We start from the raw sequence: 21,414 nt of genomic DNA, 5'->3' as shown, positions 1-21,414 counted from the left end.
TTTCCTCATTTAAATGCAGTACATATGTGTTAGGTATGATTTTCTGATGATAAAGGCAGAAAACAAATAAATACAGTATCAACGTATTCCACGTCCTGTAATGTTTATGGTCTGTAATGTACTTTTATATATATATATGGTGTGACAGAGAATGCTTTGGGTCATCATTTGAAATATGCTTTTCACAATCAAATCCCTGATTAAATGTACATCCTCATTAAAATTCCATTACTTATGAACAAAGTTATCATAATAATCCCTGATCAATAAATCTAACATTGACTGAAGTACCTTTATAGATGCTTCAGTCAATGTTAATGAAACTTGTATTTATACTTGATATTTTCTTATAAATAGAATTAAAATCAAAATTGAAAAATAGCAAATAAAACATGTTTGTACACATTGAGGCAAAAAATCATAACTGGAAGATTTTCCATGGTGGGAAAAATAATACATTTTAAATACTGTAGGTATTACTTGTGCACAAAATACTAATGTGGCCACAAAATACTGGCCACAAATTAGTATTTCGTGGCCACAAAATTAGTATAGTGTGGCCACGATTTGTTTTATTTTTATCGGATGTCTGTCATGTCATTTCGGATGTCATCCATAAAGGTGCTTCAAAATGTATTTATCAGGGATTATTATGACTATCTTAATAAGTAATGGAATTTCATTGAGATGCAAAATAATAAAATGAAAGAGAATGAAAAGACACTGAAATATAATAAATGTAATTTTATTTCTGCGATTTCAGTGTCTGTTTTACTCCTGCATTGTAGAACAACCAGGGGTTATATCTAGACCCCCCCCCCCCCCCCCCCCCAACACACACCCCTTTTGACAGTTGCTATGGCAACCGCGCGTACACAAAGATGGCTGACAAGCGGGGCGGAAAAAGCAGGTGAGGACTATTATTTACACTGTAACGTAGCCGTGACTCTGAACTGTGAGCCCTCTTCTCTCTTCCACATTCATCAACCGACACAACTCGATTCAAACAATAAAATCGTTCAGCTCGACTGAACAGGAAACCCGCGGAGAAGAAGAAGAGATCAGCTCGTTGGTCACCGCACATTACATGCTCGGCAGCTTTTGAAGGCATTCTCTGTCAAGTGACAGTAAAGTCAAATAAAAGAAATGAAAACACATGAATGAATGTTGAAGTGAAATGAACGAAGGTGTATTAGTGTCCGTTAATGTCGTACTTCACCAGTTCACCTCGCAGACAGCTCATGCCACACACGCTACCTGCTAGCCTAGCTTACATGCTACATGTGTTCTGCGAGGCCAGTGCAGCTCCGACTCTCTCTCTCATTTACCACACTCGTCACTCTTCATTCGTGTCAAAACGTATGTATTGTCGTGCTCCCTCGCACAATGTGAAGTGGGCCAACCAACTACTGCGTTCCACCAACATCTGAGGCCTTAATCATAACTGCATTGCTCCAGTGTCTGACTAAGCCAGCATTATGCCAGGTAATGTAAATATTATTGTCTCTCTACTATTAACCCTAATTATTAAGTCCCATACCTTGACTAATGTCCTTCTCATTCCAATTGGAAAAAGTGTGCGTGCCTTTGATGCTTTGATCGTTGCCCCAACGGGACGTCACAACATTTGCATCAAAATGGAATGTTTTATTTTTGTCTATTATCTATCATATGACATGTTGCTCTCCCCAAGGTTTAAGCCTTTTTTGGCCCTCTTCTCCTTCCACATTTTTCAACCCATAACTTCATTCAAACATCAGTAATGTTCAGGTCAATCACGACATTCCGGCTTGTCTTCAACTTTTCCCATAACTTTCATACTTTCCGAACTGTTCAACGTTTTCCCGCCATCCGTCTAGTAATTCTTAAACAGTGACTACCCGTTTTCCCACTCCCCATACTCCTTCATCCAAAGTCAAGCCAGCGATCCAGTTTAGCGTCAGCCTGTCAGCGGCCTTCATCTCGTGCTGCATGTCCGAGGCGTGATGGAGGAGCCGGAGACGAGACAGAACTCCACGTCCGACTCGTCCGCGAGTGGCCACAGACCCTTAGAAGAAAAGGTAGGATGCACAGTACGCTTCTCCCTCATAACCCCTTGGTTAGTAAACACCATGCAAAACGACTGCCACAGAAACTGCCTCTTATTTTACTTTATTATTTTGAATTATTTAGGATATTTATCACATATTTGCGAGCACATTCAAAGACCTTTACAAAGAAGACATCATTGGGAAAGAGACGTTGTCCAACCTCATCAAGACAAAGGGTGGACGGAGCAGCCATGTCAAATATGTTGAGGAGCTTCAACAGGTAAACCGCAAACTTATTGTCTCACAATTCGCTGCCAACATCGGGCTATATAAATGATTGGTATCCTTATTATTTGTTTTGTTCCTTGTATTTTTTCCCCACAAATAGGCTCATTCTGAATACAATCGGTGTATGAAAGAGGCAGACATGCTGGAGAGTCATATAATCCAAGCGAGAGCTGGAGCTGCAAGGAAAGAAAGACTGGCGTACGAGAGGATGAAGGAGAACACAGGAGACTTTGACGATCACCTGGGCCTAATTACAGGTCAGATGTTTTTATGAATTGATGTAATACTTGATCATACTGCTGCATAGTCGGCTTGTTTAATATTGCTTGCAAAGATGAATGTGCTCTGACAGTGTCGGGGATGTTGCAATGTTCTTTCTTTCAGTCACATCAGCCTTTTCCTGGTGTGTGGACAGCGATCTTCTCGAAACACACAACCTGATTTCCCCCCAGGACTACATTACTACACAGAAACCACGAGTTGGACCGCCATCAGCAGGTACCCGACCTTCCTTTTACTCATTCCGAATTATTCATGAATGATGTGTTTTCCCCTCACTGTTTCCCTTGTGCTTCTCCTGTCAGTAAAATCGAATCCTGCCAAGCCCACTATCGCCTACACCATGCGCGTGACCAAGGAGCCTCAGGATGATGGTTTTACAAAGATTCCCAGTCCAGCAAAGGCTGTATTAAAAATGAGCGAGTCAGACCACAGCTTGACTTTTGAGTCCAGCTCGGATGGCCCAAAGAGGAAGAACACTCCCAAGAAGGTAAGGAGTACGGAGCTGACATGCTTTCGCTCAGCGAGAGCTTACATGGGCGATACTTAAAAAACCCTGAAATGAAGACAATGAAAGAAATAGATAAACACAGACAAAAGAATATTCAATCATAGGAAACAACATGGACGTTGTTTAATAGGCGTTCCTCTGAGCTTTGAGAACTGACGTAAAAGATAACTTTGATCTGGCACACCCGACCGAGTTCCTCTGGGAAGGAAGGACATGTAATTTACACACAAGTACCATCATATAAGATATAAAACATCATTCAATCATCTGCGTGTGTTTCAGAAGCCAACCCAGGTCAAACCCAGACCGAAGTGGACGTGGAAGGGGGAGCCGAGCGCGAAGGACAAGGCCGAGGCGACGGAGAAACTGAGCAGGCTGAAAGGTCGACACAGCTGCCTGCGCAATTCTCACTTCCTTCCTCCGCATGCACAGCATGGCGGCATGTCCCTCATCCAGCCCAGGGCCAAAGGGGCGAAGAGGGAGCACGAGAGGAAAGGGATGGGGGAACAAAGGTACCTGGAATGTGCTGACCGTCAGGAACCCTTTTCATCGTTTTTTTTTTTATTTTTACAGTAAATCCTTTTGTTGCATGGCAGCAAATAAAAAAAAGGCAAGGTATTAACATAGTAGGTCACATAAAAATCACTGATGGAACACAATGAGCGCAGGTCCCTCCTCACTGTTAACTGCAAACAACTGTCCACCTCATATTTTGCTTGTGGATAAAAACACTGTTAGTCATGGCCGACTGTGGAACAATGGGGGCTACTGTTTTGTCAGCAGGATCTACCGCACGAGTGTGGCAACTCTGAAACTGTCATTTGAATATTTAGCCACCCGACTTTGTGAATTAATATGAATTAAGATTACTCTGTACAAGTGCATGGGTGATTTGATTTCTGTAAGGTGCAGGTGTCATGACACAGTGTATCAGGCTGGGGTTTGTGTGTATGTGCACTACGCTGTTTTCATGTATGCCTCAAATGCACACAGTGTACAGAAGTGGGAGTATGATGGGGGTCAGCAGGAAGACTCAGTGGTTATGAAGGTTGTTGCTGCAGGGCCTTAGTTTGCCATAAGAACTGCATAATTTTCTAATAGTCCAGCATGGATTCAAACATCGGGCAGGTGAATGTGATAAAACCAGAAATGTTTGCTTTGCTGTTTTGAAGAATGTCATGTCGGCAACTCGTCAGATCGATGCTAAGCTCACCACTTCCTGTGAGACGCTTTTGTGTTCACGTGTTTTGTGTTCTTTCTATCCGAAAGCCCAACGGATGATCCTGCCCCGGTCTTCCTGGCAAAACCCTCGGTGGTGGTTTTCACCGACTACAGTGTAGGCCATGTCTATGAGGTGTGTTTCAGACGTTTGCACTGCAAAAGGTAAAGAATCAGAGCATTCCACACTGCTCTGCCATGAGGTGACGCACTGTAAAATGCTCTGTCCTGTGCCTAGACAACGCTGGAGCTGCAAAACGTGACTTGCTCGAGCCGTCCTGTCCGAGTCATCCCCCCTACCACTCCCTATTTCTCTATTGGCCTTGGTGAGCTCTTCCTTTTTTGTCCTGATTGGATTATACAACCTTCCTGTGAGCTCTGTGTAGTAAGGAAATCATCAAATATATCAAGTGTCAGTAATTGTATCAAAAAGGAATACATGCAGCTTGTGGTTTTTGGCTTTCCTGTGTTGCTGTTGCAATACTTTATATGAATACTCGCACCACCCGCCATAACTGATACCTAACGGCCAGAATATTAAATCGCACACACATGAATGTAGAGTTAGACAGGTTCCACTATAAGAAATGGGAGATATATTCATGTATGTTTTGGCAGGGAGGTTCCCCAGTGAGGGTGGTGTCGTTGCCCCTGGGATAAGCTGTAAGTACACGGTGCAGTTTGCCCCAGACTCCCTGGCCGACTACGAGGACTTCATAGTGGTGGAGACACAGGCTGAGCAGCTGCTCGTGGTGCCCATCGCAGCCGCACGGCCCCCTCCGATACTCACCCGTGAGTCTCTTTACCATCTACCCACCTTACCTTGATGTTTTTGCTCATTTATGTATTTTATTTGGTTATGCACAGTGTTTTTTTTTATCTAATTATTGCCCAGTACCAAGAGTTCTGGACTGTGGTTACTGTCTGATCGGAGGAGTGAAGTTTGTTGAGTTTCTGTGCCAGAATGTTGGCCTCAGCGCCGGGACGTTCTGCATAATCCCAAAGAACCAGTGGCCAGTCTCAAACCTCAGGGTAAAAAACCTGACACACACAATCGCCGTATCAGTAGCAGTTAAAGTGACGAGGCGAACCTGACAGATTCTCTTCCATTCATGCAGCATGTCGCCAGAACATACTTTTCTGAGCAGCCACCCTTCGCAATCAGCCCGTCTCTTTTTGTGCTGCAGCCAGGAGAGGCCACCCGAGTGGAGGTGAGTCTGTGATGGAGGCATCACAGAGGAGGAACTATGAACAACAATGAAGATGTATAATGGTCAAAATGATTGGAAGCTATCACACTAAACTTCCCACTTTTTGAGGCACATTTCACTTCTATTCATCTCTCTGTGTGTCTATGTGTGTGTGTGTGTGTCATGTTTGGGTAGTATTACTTGTGTCTGTGTGTGTGCGCAGGTGGTTTTCTTTCCCACCACTGCCGAGAAGAGCTGCCAGGTCTTCACCGTTGTCTGCGACAACTGCCAGGTGAAAGATGTTTCCATCGAAGGTGAACCTCCTCAGTGATTGGTCGAGTTTCTGAAAGCCTCAGCGACAATTTTTTCTCTGGTGTAAGCTTAAATGTGATCCGAAGAATGTTTGTTTTCAAGGCGAAGGCCAGTCGATTGCTCTGGAACTCGCGTCCGTGTCTGGAGAGAAGGACCTCCTTCTGATCGGCGAAGTGCGTGACCTCACCGCGGAGCACTTTGTCCGCTTCAGCTCATGTAACCCTCACTCGGTGCAGCAGAAAAAACTTGTCATTAGGAACAACATGTAAGTGTCGGTCCTTCCTATCTCATTCTAATGCCTTTCCACAACAAACTAACAGGCGTCTGTGACCTTTTTTTGCCACCGCACTACATAGTGTGTTGTGAGACCATTTGAATCCTATTGTTGGCAGCGTTCACATAGTTCAAGTGCCATGGATTAAGAAGCTAAACACTATTATGTGTCTCTGTTTCTCACATTTCTCTCTCTCTCTCTCTCTCTCTCTCTCTGGGAATGAAGCCACTTGGAGCTGCCTTTCCACTGGCAGATCTTGAAGCCCAACCTGAACCCCCTGCTTCCGGGGGAAACCCCTTTACCTTCCCAGATCCAGTTCCACCTGGCCACAGATGATGCTTTCCAAGTCAGCCCCCCGACAGGCCTGCTGGCCCCCTGCCAGGACCAGGAGTTCCTGTTTACCTTCTGTCCCAAAGAGGTAGAGAAGAAACATAAACCATCACTTCACTTAAAAACAACTGCAACTGGTACAGCTCAGTGGGTTGCACCGCTGACTTTGGTACAGAAGGTCAAAGTTTGACTCCCAGTCAGTTAAGCATGTCTAAAATTTGTCAAATCAAAAAATTTATTATTGTAAGTCGCTTTGAACAAAAGCTTCAGGAAAAATAAATGTAATGAAGTTAAACACAATCAGAGGTCAGAGATTGAATGCAAGTCGGGAGGTAAATTGTTCCAGAGTTTTGGAGCAGCAACAGCGAAGGCCAGATCACCCCACTTTTCATACTTGACCTTGGGACTTCTAAAACAAGTTGACTGGAAAACCGCAATGCCCTGGTGTACTGGCGGGGAGTTAAAATCTCTGACAAATAAGCTGGGGCCCGACTATTAACGGCTTTAAAAGAAAACATAAATGACTGTGTTTTCTCAAGTTGAAGGACTACCACAGTGTCTGTCACTTGGTCCTGAGGGACGTCCCCCAGCCGCCACTGAGGCCCAGTGAAAACAGGTACAGTTCTTTAACCCGACATCACAGTCCAACGCTAATGTGTGATGTTTTTCGGGATCCGATCCACAGCTCCTTAAGCGTACTGGCATTTCATTCATCAAAGTTTTTCTTTTTTCTTTGTGTGTGTGCGTGTTCGAAATCTAGTGTCCTTCAGCCTGTGCGCCTTGGCTCCAAGGTGAGCGACGTCATCGCCATGGAGATAGAGGTCAAGGGGTCGACGGAGTCGTATCAGGTCCTGCTGGAGCCCTACGCTGTTGTGATCCCCGGAGAGATTTTTATTTGCACGACCACCCGCAAGCACTTCAAGGTGTTAAAAGTCATATTGTTTGATTTTTATATTTATTCTCTGTTCACGCTAGTTATAACTGGTATTGTATTTGTATTGTTTTTGTCAGATGTGGAACCACAGCAGGACCTTCATCTTCTTTCAGTGGGAGAGGATGAACAGTAGCAGCCACATCATAGAAGTAGAGCCCTCTACTGGCAGAATAGGTGTGTCACACAATTTAGTGTCATTCCAAGTAATACCAATTAAAGTTCACTTGAAGTTTGTAAACAGAATTTCATTTTTTTGGGGGGGGCGTATACATCGTTTTATTGACTGATTGGTTTGTCTTTGACGGATTTGTTTGCAGAGGAGAACGAGTGCTTTGACTTCGATCTAATTGTGACCGGAGGGAAACCAGAGAAAGTTGTGACCAGTCTGGTTTGCCACATAGAGCACCGCCATGAGCCCATCACCATGACTGTGGAAGTCTCCTTCAAGGTAAGAATTCACCCAAACACTGTCGCAAAATGATTGACTCCAATCCTGACTAAAACATTCAGGTTTTCACAATAAGAGTGTTGTGTTACAGCGTTTTGTCTATGAACTGGGAATCTCTTTGTGCTCATCATTTGATTTTGTGCAGGGTCCCACCGTGACCGTCAGTGTGCCCAGGGTTGACTTTGGGCTCATGAGGCTCGGGGAGCAGACGCAGACCACTCTGCTCCTCACCAACACCACCAGGCTGGAGGCCTCCTGGACGATTGAGGACAGTCAGCGGCAGCGGCAAGACACGCAGGTACGGTGAACTAATATGGAAACATACCTCACTATGTCTGTAATAAAAACGGACATGGATGTTGATTTGAACCGTTGCACTTAGTATTCTGTGTTGGTGCTTAGATTCTAGTGGAACCACGCAGAGGTGTGCTACCTCCCTTGGCCTCCTGCAACGTGGACGTGTTCTTCAGGCCACGCTTCTGCCAGCAGTTCGAAACAGAGCTGGAGCTGGGAGTGGAGAATGGAACCGGGTGGTAAGGATGCACTGGGAACACCTCAAGATTTTTCCTCACCTAACCAATATGTTTAGATGCCACTTGAAGAATTAGTGACAACAATATTATAGAGCATTAATGATGTTGTCTCACGCCCTGTGCGTCACTTGCAGTCACCTGTCGGTGCAAGCGGATGTTCAGTCTCCTCGGGTGTGTCTACTCAACTGTGAGCTTCTCCTCTCTGAACTCTACGTCGATGTTCCTGCCGGGGCCTCCGTCACTCTTTTCAACCAAACCCTGCTGCCTTCACACTTCAAATGGAGGGTACGCTGCTCTACTTTTTTTCCTGCAATACAAAGAATGAATGTTGCATTAAAATCCCGTAAGAAACAAAGACCTTAAACTGTATGCATGTTTACAGTTCATTATCTGAGTAGTGTATAAGGTTGTTTGGGTAAATATTATAGATGATGTTGACTAAAATCAGGATCACACATTGAACTCGGTGATATCACTTTGACATTTTCTCCACCAGGCTCAGCTGCAGGGCGAACAGGCTGCACTGTGCACAGCCACCTTTGACCCCTCCTCTGGCACTCTGGGACCGAATGCCAGCATAGAGATCGCGGTTACGTTTACCTCTTACGTCGATGTAAGCCCCGGTCTACGACATAATCTGCTACCACAACTGAAACTCACGATGTTAAAAGCCACAGACTCAGATGTAACAGGCAAAAGTGAAGGGGTTGTGAAAGTGTTTGCTCTGCCGCCACGGTGACTCTTATTCCGCCTCTGGAAATGTGACGTGTTTTTAATCCTCCTGTTTGTCTCTCTGTGCAGCTGGAACTGAAGGAGGTGGCTGCTCTCTGCGAGGTCCAGGGGATGAACTCTCATCTTGTTCTTGGCATCGTGGCGTCCAAAGCCAAGAAACTCAGCGTTTCTTACTCGCTGCCAAGTGCCGGGTAGTTACTTTGGCTTAAGACCTAGTAGCCGACCATCCTAAATGTTTAGTCAATGGCACAGGCTGATTTATTGGCACTCACGACACAACCGCTTGTCTTTGCCTTTAGCTCCACCACGCGTGAGAAGAATCCCTCGACACCGGTACTCGACTTTGGCGGCGATGTTGTTTTGAAGAGAGCCGTTACGAGGCAGCTACTGATAACCAATCACACGGCTGTCCCTGCCCCTTTCACCGTAGAGGCAGAGTATTTCACTTGCCATGCCGCAAAGCCAAACAACCAGTCAGAGAACGGGTAAGGCAGATAACTCCCTGACACAAATAATAAATCAAACGCTGACTGTATGATGTCGATTGTGACAAATTGGCTGCGTCTTAATCACAGATTCACGTATGTTAAAAAGCCGCTTCACACCGCCCAAGCCAAGAAAGTGGAGGAGAAAGCACATGAGGGTATGAATTAAATGTATATTTCTTTGAGAATGAAGCAATATTGAGCTCCAACAATACTAGTTATGATTCCCAGTTGCATTTGTCCATTTTTTCAGAATTTGTGAGCAGCCTGCTGGCCCACGGGAAAGGTGCGGCCTTCTTTGTCCTGCCAAACACGGGGATGCTGGGACCGTTCGAGACCCGGACCGTGGATGTGACCGCCTACACGGATATGTGGGGGGAATACACAGACAACCTCATATGCAAAGTACAAAGCGTGTACTCTCTTCGTTTTGTGGTGCGCTGGTGAACGATGGTGAAAATCAGATTTTTCTTGCTGTTCCCGCAGGCGGGGGAGCTTGAGCCCACGCTCATCCCCATGCAAATGACCGTGCACGGATGTCCGCTCTACTTCCAGTTGACAGGCCCGCGGCCACATGAGCAGAACCTGGGGCCGATCATACAGTCTGTGCCACTTCTCCCATTTAATCCGTCGTTAACTGTAACTACGTATATTTGACGATGCCTTTAAATTATGTCAGCGGTATTGAATGTCTTTTGTTTTTTTGCAACGTTAGGTTTGGCACTCATGTATCTGGAGGTGACACAGTCTCCCGCTCTGTTCGCATCAACAATCCCACGATGTTTGGCAAGTGGAATAAAAAGGATTTAAAAAATAAAAAACCCAGGATGGGGGGAAACCCTCCTACTTCAGGCGGATTAACAGCAACAATTTGTCAAAAAGACTGATCGACTCCTGAATCATTAGAAAATATTTAGATATTTCCTGTTTTGGAAATATGAGTAATATTTTTTTTAAGAAATTGTTATTTATTTACTTTTGGCAGAGAGTTAGACAAAAAAATCAATTCCACCTTTATATTTATCCGTTAACTTTAAAACTACAGCCCTCGGCCTGTGATCTTAGTTTAGCTTTAAGATTAGAAACAGTACGTTCTGCTCCCCTGGCTTCTGGGCTTAATGAAGATGTCTAATCTAAATCTTCATCCGCCGCCAGATATTCGCATCGACTGGGAGACGTACAACGTCGATCAGGACGAACGTAAACTGGTGGATGTTGTGGTGGCATATGGAGACGCCTTTCCAATCAAAGATGTCGACGGCAATGAGGTGATAAGTGGAGCAATGTTGCTCCCTGATGGGAACAGTCAAACAGCCTGGAATAGGGAGGGAGCAGGCCAGACTGTGAGTATATGCAGCACAGATACACAAACAGACACTGTATTTTTTTATAATGTGGCCTCTGGGAAATTCTTTTGGCTACAATACCAGTAAGTGGACCAACGTGGTCTGTTTTATCCATTTAAGGGCTCTTTCTCTTATTGATTTCAGGACATGGAGGAGGAGGAGGAGGAGGAGGAGGAGGAGGAGGAGGAGGAGGAGAATATAGCCGTTGATGAAAAAGAAGCCTCTCTTTATCCCTTTCCTGAAAATAAAAAACTCTTCTCCGTTTACATCCGACCCCATGTGGGCAACCTCTCAGATTACCCTTACTGCGTCACGCCACAGCAAATAGTATGTTCACAAGATCGCGGATGCATTCGTTTATTTTTACACAGTCAACACACTTCAATAATGACGTATTTTCTTCTCTGTGGTGTATTTGTTTTTTAAGGTGATTCCAGCAAAGAGCAGCAGCACAATCCATGTGTCCTTCACTCCCTTGACTCTGTCTGGTTCAGCTCATCAGTCCAGATGTGTGGGCTTCGCTCTGGGTTTCATGAGTCTCGACTCCAAGGTAACATGCGCAGTACGTACCATAATATATTTCAATATGAAAACCTGGAAATGTGAAAGGTGGAAGACTCCGTTGGTGTGTTGTGTGTCCACAGATGGCTGTCTGTGTCCTGGGTAAAGTTGGAAGAGCTCAGGGTTTGGATCTGGAGCCTGTCAGGATGGATCTGCAAGCAGCCGTTAAGCCTGCACTGTGAGCAATTACAGTACAAGCACACTATTTATGTTACCAAAGCCCCTGGTGCATCCCACTCAATTTATGCTTACTCAATAAAAAAAAAAAAAAATCAACTGAAGTTAAGCAAAAGCAGCTCAGAGGTGGTCCGATTAAGTTGCATATCTTCCTCTCTTCCTGTCGCTGCAGGCTGTTAGTGCAGACAGAGGATGACGAAGGCGCTCTGCTGTTTCATGCCTCGGCTGGTGATTTACTGAGGGCAGAATCGCAGAGGGAGGTCAGTGTGTGCTCGGCTCTCACATAATGAAAGTTCATGCGTGAGGGATTAGTCCCACGGGTGTTACAGTATTTTTTTCTGTGGTTGGTTTTTCCTACAGCTGGAATTTGCAGTCCAGGAATTTGATGTCACACGGAGCCTCCAGCTGACAAACACGTCGGAGATGCCCCTACACTTCAGGCTGGGGACCCGGCCTCCGTTCACAGTACTCAAACCACAGCCTCGGGCGCGGACCGGCACTTCCAGCAGCTCGCCTGCCGGTGACAGTGAGTCTCTGTTGCTGCAGCCGCGAAAGAGCATGCAGGTGCGATGAGGGGGAGGGGAAATGAACATGGAACTTTCGTAGAATACAGCTCCAGTAGCACAGAGGAGTTCTGTTGTCTTTGATACTCTTCTGTGTTTGTGAATGCCAGGTGAAAGTGACTTTCCACTGCTCACTGCCCCTCCTGGACCACGTGCAGCAGGCAGACGAGGAAATTCCCGCCGGGGTAACGGTGATCCACGATGCGAGTGGGCAGAGGAGGCTGAGGTTCCAGCACGATCTCCTGATTCGCTACAGTAACAACAGCCTGCAGGTCAGACGCCGGTGTGAATTTCAGCTGCAGAAAGGACAAAATGTATAGATGATTACTGTGTTTTCATTCGTCAGTAATTTTCTCACATTTCCTCTCTGCTCTGGTCAGACGGTGCCTCTCTGTGCCCACCTGGATCTTTCTACTCTATGTCTGTCCACCCCTGACTTCGATTTTGGGTACTGCTATGTGGGGCAGATGCAGACAAGAGAAGTTAACATCTACAGCTGCGGCGCCCACACGTACTGGAAATCAGTTATAGGTGAGCACCGAACCGTTTTTCAGTTGTGTTTTGTTTGCATACTCCAAACCCTTACGTTGGCTCAGCAGAGCTGCTCTCAGACATGCCCTGAAGTCTGGAAGTTGTCCCGAACTTTTCTGGAGGTACGGTACTTGATCATGAAAATGTCCGCAGATGTTGCTCACGAAACTTCTTCTGCCAGCCCCCATAGTATAATCTCCGGAGAATGTCCAAGTGAGCCAATGTGAGAATACAGCGGGAGAATCTCCAAATGATTCGGACCGAGCGAACTCCTGCTACTCTACTCTAGACGCGAAAGGCAAACCCCTGGAGAATGTCCACATGTAATTCGGTGGGACGTTCTAAAACGCTTAACGTGAAAAGGCTTTACGTCACTTACTGTGCTAAAGCAGCGATCAATAATCACCAACATTTCTCTCAGACATGCTTAGTCGTAAACACTTACACCTGTCAAAAAAAAATCTAACCCCAAATCCTATAATTATGGACGTTTTCGCATATTAAGTCAAGTTATGCCTTTTCCTTATAATGGGCTCTTATTGGGAAAAATGCTTAATGTAAGTAACGTCCATAATTATAGGACTTCTGTTGTGTATGTGTTTTTTAGGTCAAAGCAAATTTTGTGATTATTGATCTCTGCTTTGGCTGATTAAGTGACGTTAAGCCTTTTCACGTTAAGTGTTTTAGGAAGGTCCCAATTCAGTGCTCAAAGTTCAAGTCTGAAAACAGCTCTTGGCTTGTTTAGGTCTACTCAGGCACAACTAACTGTACCTGCTTGAATTATTTTCTTTACACTTAGAATATTTGGAATACCATTTATTACATATACTGTATTTGGCCTCATTCGTTTTTGTAGTAGTAAGAAGGTGTCCAACTATTCTTCCTTCTTCTATTCAGGCCAGAAAGTCTGGACCCAGAGAGTTTAACATTAAACAATTGCCGTCTATTGTTGTGCAGTAATATTATAATATGATATTGCCAAGAGAATTATGTGTTACTGAATGTGTGTGTCTGTGTGTAGAGTCAGACGAAGGGGACGCCCCAGCGTTCAGGGTGACCCCAGACTCTGGGCTCCTCAGGTCCCCGGAGCTCCGTGTCGCCAGCTGCAGCCAGACACTCCACATCAGCTTCAATCCTGAGTAAGAAACAACACGCCACCGGCACAGTGTGGTGCAGTGTCCACACTGGGATTGCACTTGATTCGTAGAAAGGCGAAAAGAAAGAAAAATTTTGCTCCCATTTTTTTCAAAACAATGCTGACAATGCCCTTCATTTTCTGTCGCAGTGAGGACAGGGAGTTCAGAGCCACGGTGGTGATCCGGTCCCCTCTGGTGAAGACCCCCCTCACTCTGCAGCTCCAGGGAGCAGGGTCTTTCGATGAGGTGTACAAGTCTTAATAACTAGACGTCCCAGCTGCTGTTTAACCTGCTGTCCTTGCATCAATTAGTTTATACTCCTTCTGAAAGAAGGTGAATAAATATCAAAGAAAAACTTCAAGTCTCCGTCACTTGATTAAACGTAACGACCATTTAATTATGTTACTGGTCTTCTTTCATGGTTATTAATATAAAGATAGCACCTAAATATATGTATTTTATACAGTAGATAGACAGTATAAGATGTTGACTGATAAATCTTTACAGATACATTTTGATATGACTGTACATGAAGCAGAGAAGAGGACGACCCGAGCAACGGCTCCTCCATTCCCAGTGGGAGAATCCCAGCGTTGCCCTCAGCACGCTGCGCTACAGAAAATCCATCATTCACCTTAAAAAAACTAAAATCGACTCCCTGAGTATTTTCAGGTTTTTCCCGTGGAGCAAAGTTGACTTGCCAAAGGCCTTATTGATTTCCGTCAAGACGATACCAGCCACAGTTCACCCTGAAGAAGGAATTGATTTTTTCTAAAAGCCCCCCTTTGGGCACAGATCAAAAGAAAGCCTGCCAGAGGGAAATGTACAACTGGCCCTCGGGACTGAGGATTGACTAAAACGCCTCAACTGCAGAACCCCCTCCTCCCCTGGCTTCATGATTTATATGTGAGACATTCTTTCAGTTATCCCCTCCAGTTCTACCATTAAAGATGCTGTAGTTAGTGTAGTTCGATGTAGTCATACTTGAATTCACATAACTCATTAAAGCTCTTTAGCTTTTATTAAGTGTCAATGGGTCATTTTAGTTTTCAGGAGTTGAAATGACCAAAGGTAGTTTTTTTTCCTTGGAAATTTCCAAATAAATGCCAGTTTGCCTTGTAAAATCTCAAGGGTTGCCTATGCTGTTGGTATGTTGTTGTTTTTTCAGTCATTCAGACAGACACACCAATGTCATGACAAAATGATGGAGATGTAGAAAAAAAAACTCTGCTCTTGATACCTGCCACCATGTGAGAAAGCAGTTTGACAGCAGAGGCATCCTGCTTTTCTCTGGAGACCCCAAACCTCTACAAAACATTCCCTGAGATGATGCTGCAGAAACCACAACACGCACGCTCGCACACACGCACGCACGCACACACACAGGTTGTTATTGTTCACAACAGCTGCCTGTGATGTTGACGTGCACAGTTCAGCAGTGCAGACGTCTACGAGCGCTGCAACTGCACAGGGTGACGCAAATGTCCAATTGACATTCATTGCGCTCAGTGAGTCTTGCACAGAGCAGAAGGGCATGTCTGATCACAGTAAAACAAGTGTTTAATGGGAGTAATCTGCAGAGAGTGATGCTGGGAGCTGGGTCAGCGGAGCTTTTGTTATTCTGTCGGTGTGGTCTAACTGCCTGGACTGCCTGGGAGGCCATTACGTATCATTTTGCTACATTTGCCTCAGTTGCCTGACGTACAATGCACCGTTGAGCTCAGACGGGTCTTGCCTGCTGATTGAACACGACGTGCGTCCAAATGTTACAGATGTGAACAGGTGTTACAGGAGTCCGGCAAGCTCCAAGTTTCAAATGACTCCTTCACGGCACTGTGAAAGGAGGAAATGTTCCTGCGCTCATTTTGTCGGGACTGAGTAATAACTGAGCCATTTGGCTTCTTCCCTACTATGTTGAAGAGTTCCATTAACCATGAGGAGCTCCTGTCTGCTGACTGCATGGAGACACAGGGGCACATAATCAGTCTCTGTTCTTTTCTCTCTTTACTTTCTTGATGGAAGACATTACAAAGTCACTGGTCAGTAGATTAGCGGACAGATTCTCATGCTGATCGAGTCGCGATGGGCGGACTATATCCTTTTGGGCCTTTTGTAAGGGGAGAGAGGGCCCTCAGAGAACCTCCACTATTTTTTATTTATGTTATGACACTAATTACTTAGAAAACCCTGATTACAAACAAAAAAACGTTTAATTCCAGGAAATTTCTAGCCCCCACCCTTGGGCCCTGGGTAGTCTGTCCCCTTCCCCCCAGTGCTACAGCCTTGTGGGGACAGACACGGTTACTGCTGTGCACTAATGGGGACAGCTCATCAGGCATCACGCACACTTTAGGTGGACAAACAATGCAAAACTAAATGTGTTCAAACAGAACTTGTGACTTATAACAGCTGAGGGACGATAAGAGAAAGGGGAAGGCTCATCAGGTGACAGTCGACAACATCCGCCATGCAGTGCTGCCTCTCTGCACTCCAGCTTCAAGCAGAGACAGTAAACTGCCTTTTCTTTTTTTTAAATTTATTTTTTTATCTTTTAATATGTTTGTGCTCAAACCATCAACAGCTATGCCACAGTGGTTGCTGTCTGGATGATCCCCTCTCTTTGTTTAGTAAATCCAAGAAGAAAACTGTGGACATGTATCATGTATTTGCATGTATCAAATGTTACATGTTTATTGAAATTATTAATGTATAAGATATTTGTTGTAGCTACATTACCTACCCACCCCCAAATATATATGATGGAATATATATATGAAGTTTATATAAGTGTCCTGGGTGTTTTATTGACAAAAACAAACACTCGGATCAGATGCTGTACTTGCTCCAGGCGTCCACGCGGGGGCGCCGCTCCCCCCAGTGCGCACGCCGCTGCCTTGGAAACGCGCCACCGAGTGAGAGCGCGCGTCACCGACTTCCTGGAGTTCACGTTGCTGCTGACGTCAGAGGCGCAGCTCCTCGGCTCCTCTCGGTTCGTGTGTGTGTGTGTGTGTGTGCGCGCAGACAGGGCAGGGGGAAGCGCTGGGTGGGCAAAACTTTCACTTCCGAGACGCGGCGGCCGATCTTCTCCTGCAGTTTGTCTCTCCGCGTAAACACGAGCGGCGGCTCCGGATTAACGCACCTGGCCGGAGGAGACTGACCCCGAGTCGGAATCCCTGCGCTTCGGCACAAGAGCGCGGCTTCCGGATAACCGCACTGTGTTTTTTTCGGGGAGGGGGGGTCGGGGGGGGGGGGACTGATGCAGACTTGCTCTTCATCAGTTGGGATTTTTTTTCTTCTTTTCCTCCTGCTCTTCCTGTCGTTTTCCCTGTGACAAGTTACGCTCCGCAGTCACCTCGAGAAAAACCTCGCGAGCCACAACAGGGACATGGAGTCGCTCAGATAACACGGTAAAGAGCCCGTTATTATTAAGATATCTGCTTTAGTACTGTTGTTTATCGTTGGAAATGCCAGGTCATCCAAATACACGCGCAGCTATGATCGGTCTGCCTCTTAGTTTATTATACGTTTATGTATTCATTTTGTACTAATACAAACACAAACGCAGTGTGTAGTGTGTTACTCGGAGCAGCCTTGGCTGGAGAGGCCCGCCTGCGAATGGAAACAATCATGGGGACAACCCCAAAGGGTTTCTTTAAGTTTAAATTTGGGCAAGTTGCAAATCCATAATAACACCTTTACGGACATAACAGCCCCATTTCTGGTGTATGGAAATGTGATTTGAAATTTTTTTTTTAATTATTGCTAGATCAACAGTTTGCTGTTTGTTTTTTTAAGTGTTTTTTTTCCAGTGCAAAACAACTCCTCTCAATGGGAAATGGTATAAATTGCACGTTTGGATGTGAGGGATGTGAGGGATTTCTGGAAAGGCACCGTCATCCTGTGCCTGTGGACTCCTCTGGGCCTGGCTTCCCCTCTCTCGATGCTGTCAGTCCTCCAGACCTGTGTGATTCACTGTGGTCAGTCGATGCAGGGTCCCCCCTCAAACGGAACGATCCCCCAGCCCTTGTCCTGAAACGTCTCCTTCTCGCGTTTCAGTGGCTTCTCCTGGGTCCCATCCCATTTCCACCGAGCCATTCTTAAGTCCACGCTGAGGATGCTGTTGAGCTCTCGTCCATTGCTCAGCCCACACCGTACCCCCGCGGTGGCGATGAGAACCTCCGAGACGGTCGGCCAAATTTGATTTTAATGAGGCCATCCTGTCCACCAATTCAAATCAATATGAACCGCCCTCACAGGAGCCCGAGCAGCCAACTGACGGATGAGTTTATCAGCACATTGGCACATGCCCCTGGGGCGCTGAAATAGCCTTCAAGTGAGAGTCAAACTGTCAAGTGGAAACCGCCCACAGATATGGTTGGTGTGCCTCAATCAAAACAGTCCATTTGGCTGATAAGGGGACTGCATCCCACAGTTAAAAAACAATGGCAACCAGAGACAGAAGCAATGGTTACTAATTGTGATTTGATGGCACTGATAAAAAAAAAAGCTAAAATTCCTTGCTCGACTTTCTGTTTCACAGATTGACATCGGTATCGCTTTTCATGCGCTGAAGGAGACTTTGAAGGAGTTTCGCTCTGATAAAAAGGTTCTGAGAACTCATTCGCAGGCTATGTTGACATTCTTGAAAAGGACAGTTTGAAAGCACGGCCATGCACCACAGTGTTTGCAATGTTCCTTTGGGCGCTCCCTTCTGAGGAAGTTCATTCATTCATTCATCTAATAACTCTCCTCAAATGCCCCGCTTGTCAACCCTCTGTCAGCGTCTTCATCAGGACCAACACGACCTCTTCTCCCTCGCCGTGCGCTCAGTGAGGGGTGTGAAGTCATGCTATCTGTGCTGACTTCGCAGAAGGACTAGAGGGCCGGGAGGAGAGTCAAAGGTTACTGTGACTCACATAGACAGACTGATAATCTTCCCTCTGAAGACGTGTTGTCAAACGATGTTGCTTGGTTACAGTAAAAAACAAAATCCATTTGCCATGAGGTGTGAGACAGTGTTCTTTTCTTAACTAGCTTTACTATTATTAAATGCCGAAAATTATTACGTATGTGTGTAAAATGGTTTTGAGGCCTGGAGTTTAAAATACACAGGTTTATACTTTTCTAAGAGAATGATGCCATCAGTTGCCATCAGTTGTATTTTGGAAAATCCAGGATGCAGTCGGTTTTTACCAGTGTATTTGGAACTAAAAGATCAGATATCTAGTCGTCTGCTTTTAATTTTGAGGAAGAGCTATACTAAATTGTATTAAACGTACCTCCTTATTGAGTGAGTTGCTTTTTCCATCACTCTTTAGACATCGAGCCAGAATGACAAAGCAACATTTTTTTGTAAATTGGACAATGTATCAAAATGATGTACGTAATACCTATTTTACCAATGTAATCAAAGCCATTGCTAAATGGCATTTAGACCATCCTGATTTCCACCAGTCTTCATTGAGACTGCTGTAGAACTTGAGAAGGGTTGCAACTAACGATTATGAAAATAATCGTAAGTTGCAAAATGTCGATCGTGTTTTCCCCAAACCCCAAGATGATGTTTTGGTTTTGTCCACACACCAAAGATATTTAGTTCACTGTCATAGAGGAGCAATGAAACCAGAAAATATTCACAGTTGAGAAGCTGAAATCAGAGAGTTTTGACTTTCTTTCCATAAAAACAACTTAAATAGTTTGCGATTAATTTAGCAATCAATTAATCGATTAATCGATTGACGGTTGCAGCTCTAAACTTGAGTTGCATCCATATGGGCCAAATTCAGTTCATTGGACATATTAATTAAAGGGCCAAAACAAAAGTATTTCATTGGAGTGATTGTCTGTAGCCCTCTGCAATGGTGTTGTGTTGAGGTATAGAGCCAGAGAAGTGTTTAGAGATAGCTGTAGTTTGCCACAGTTTGCAGGAGTACAGTGGGACACACTGTAATGGAAGATGTATGACTGTTCATTAAACTGCCTGTCTGACCAAACTTAGGAGCTGGGCAAGAAAGCCAGTATCCATTGTAACAGAGCTTCAGTGGATCTCAGCTGTGATGGGAGAACCAGTCAGGGAGACAAATATCCCTGCAGCACTCCATCCAACAATCAGGCCTTTATAAAGGATTGGCTAGAAAGAAGGCACACTTTGGTAAAAGCCTCTCAGGCATCGCCAGACTGTACAAATCGCTCTGAGCACGAGAGGAGCAAAACGATTGGAAAGTCGGACAAGACAAAAGTGTAGCTCGTTGGCCCTATTGCCAAGCACTTAATCTGGCAACAACCAGAGACTGGCATCCTGGATTACACCATGTTTACTGCAAAGCAAGGCAGTGGAAGCATCACACTTCTCGGCTGCAGAGACTGGCAGACAGGTCAGGACACAGTAGAACAATAAACAGAGAAAAGACACTTGAAGAAAATTGTCTACACAACATCAAAGTTGGGCAAGGATCCACCTCACAGATTGGGAAAGAAATAGCTGTAGCGGATCGAAGAGGACTCTCTTGAGTGGCCCAGTCCACCCCACATTTGAGGCCTCTGTAAAAATATGTGAATTGACTGAACGATCCCCGTTTTAGAACGTTTCCTTCACAGTGTGACAGAGCTCGAGTGCAATGAATAAAAGTTTGGCATGGCACAAATACAGGTGTGCCAAGAGGGTTGCGGCACACCCAAGATGACGCAAAACACTAACCGCTGATGGTGTTGCTTCTGTATGGAACTGAATTAAGGGCCTGTAAAAAAAAATAATTCTGCTTTTTGTTTTCGGCTTCGTCATAATTGGGTACTCTAGAAGGCTAAAGGCGGAAAAATTGAACTTGGGTCTCTGCCCCCCCCCCCCCCCCCCCCCCCCCCCCCCCCCCCTTTTCTCTCTCGAGAAACCAGGCGGAAGTTGTCCTGATTGAGCTTTGTCTGCACGGCTTGTCTGACTGTAAGGACAATGCTTTCAGCAGCAGAGTCGGAGGCTGCAAGAACAGCCGGATAGACAACACACAGCCAGACTAGGTCATACAATAACACTGAGGACTTGATGCCTGTTTGCAGAGACGTTAAATTAAATCGATAGGGGGGCGCCGCTTAACATTAAATCATAAAATTACTTTGAGTATTTTCATCATCGCACTCACTTAGCCTTCAAGAAACGAGACACTCTTCACGGTCAAGGAATTGGTTGGTAAAATAGAAATACTCTCTTGCCTCTTCCTAAACCACATCGTGCCTCTGTGAATTTGGTCCGAGTCTATGAGCTGTCTCCGCATGGCTGCTAATGTGGGTGGAGGAACACAATAATGAATGAATGTGCTTGTAATAGCACGTCACCTCAGAATGGAAAAGACGGCTTACTCCACATATTGTGCTGAGATTCCTCACCACCGGGAGAACATAGTCCCGGTGATCCAAGGAGTGGATGTAGTGTAGACGTTGGCTATTTTTAGCGAGCGTTGTGTGGATGATGATGGTGGCGGACAGCTCGACTTATCTCTGAGCTAACAGAGTCATCACTTTCACTGAGGGAGGGTGCTCTTACACTGG

The 21,414-nt window shown here is 45.3% G+C and overlaps 2 protein-coding genes across 5 annotated transcripts in view; both read left to right on the top strand.

Moving 5' to 3' along the window:
• The first annotated feature begins 859 nt into the window (after positions 1-859).
• On the top strand, positions 860-14,234 carry dlec1 (DLEC1 cilia and flagella associated protein). 2 transcript variants are annotated; one of them, XM_035619613.2, is made up of 39 exons: positions 860-910; positions 1,916-2,060; positions 2,173-2,310; positions 2,419-2,575; positions 2,703-2,816; positions 2,903-3,087; positions 3,391-3,620; positions 4,378-4,462; positions 4,565-4,652; positions 4,945-5,118; positions 5,222-5,358; positions 5,445-5,537; positions 5,740-5,830; positions 5,931-6,093; positions 6,328-6,520; positions 6,972-7,048; positions 7,193-7,355; positions 7,444-7,540; positions 7,684-7,814; positions 7,960-8,112; positions 8,217-8,347; positions 8,482-8,632; positions 8,844-8,960; positions 9,149-9,270; positions 9,379-9,564; positions 9,655-9,722; positions 9,818-9,969; positions 10,051-10,166; positions 10,280-10,350; positions 10,720-10,907; positions 11,055-11,237; positions 11,338-11,460; positions 11,555-11,649; positions 11,821-11,908; positions 12,009-12,212; positions 12,322-12,483; positions 12,592-12,742; positions 13,764-13,881; positions 14,028-14,234. In XM_035619613.2, the coding sequence occupies exons 2-39, from the start codon at positions 1,986-1,988 to the stop codon at positions 14,137-14,139; spliced, it is 5,082 nt and encodes a 1,693-aa protein (XP_035475506.2). In that variant the 5' UTR covers positions 860-910; positions 1,916-1,985; the 3' UTR covers positions 14,140-14,234. The 2 variants fall into 2 exon arrangements, with proteins under 2 accessions (XP_035475506.2, XP_035475505.2); XM_035619612.2 differs by having other exon boundaries at positions 863-1,485.
• A 2,630-nt stretch (positions 14,235-16,864) lies between these two features.
• Positions 16,865-21,414, top strand: part of map3k22 (mitogen-activated protein kinase kinase kinase 22) — a 35,587-nt gene continuing 31,037 nt past the window's right edge. For 2 of the 3 annotated variants that reach the window (XM_035618682.2, XM_047329714.1), the window contains exon 1: positions 16,867-17,285. The gene's annotated coding sequence lies outside the window, so the exon portion shown is untranslated. Of the gene's footprint in view, positions 17,286-21,414 lie in introns of all 3 variants that reach the window. The other variant, XM_047329715.1, reaches the window with a different exon arrangement.

This window comes from Scophthalmus maximus, chromosome 21 (genome assembly GCF_022379125.1).
Source record: "Scophthalmus maximus strain ysfricsl-2021 chromosome 21, ASM2237912v1, whole genome shotgun sequence".
In the NCBI taxonomy this organism is placed as follows: domain Eukaryota; kingdom Metazoa; phylum Chordata; class Actinopteri; order Pleuronectiformes; family Scophthalmidae; genus Scophthalmus; species Scophthalmus maximus.
The sequence above is the reverse complement of the archived record's forward strand: the minus strand, read 5'-3'. Positions and strand labels throughout refer to the sequence as shown.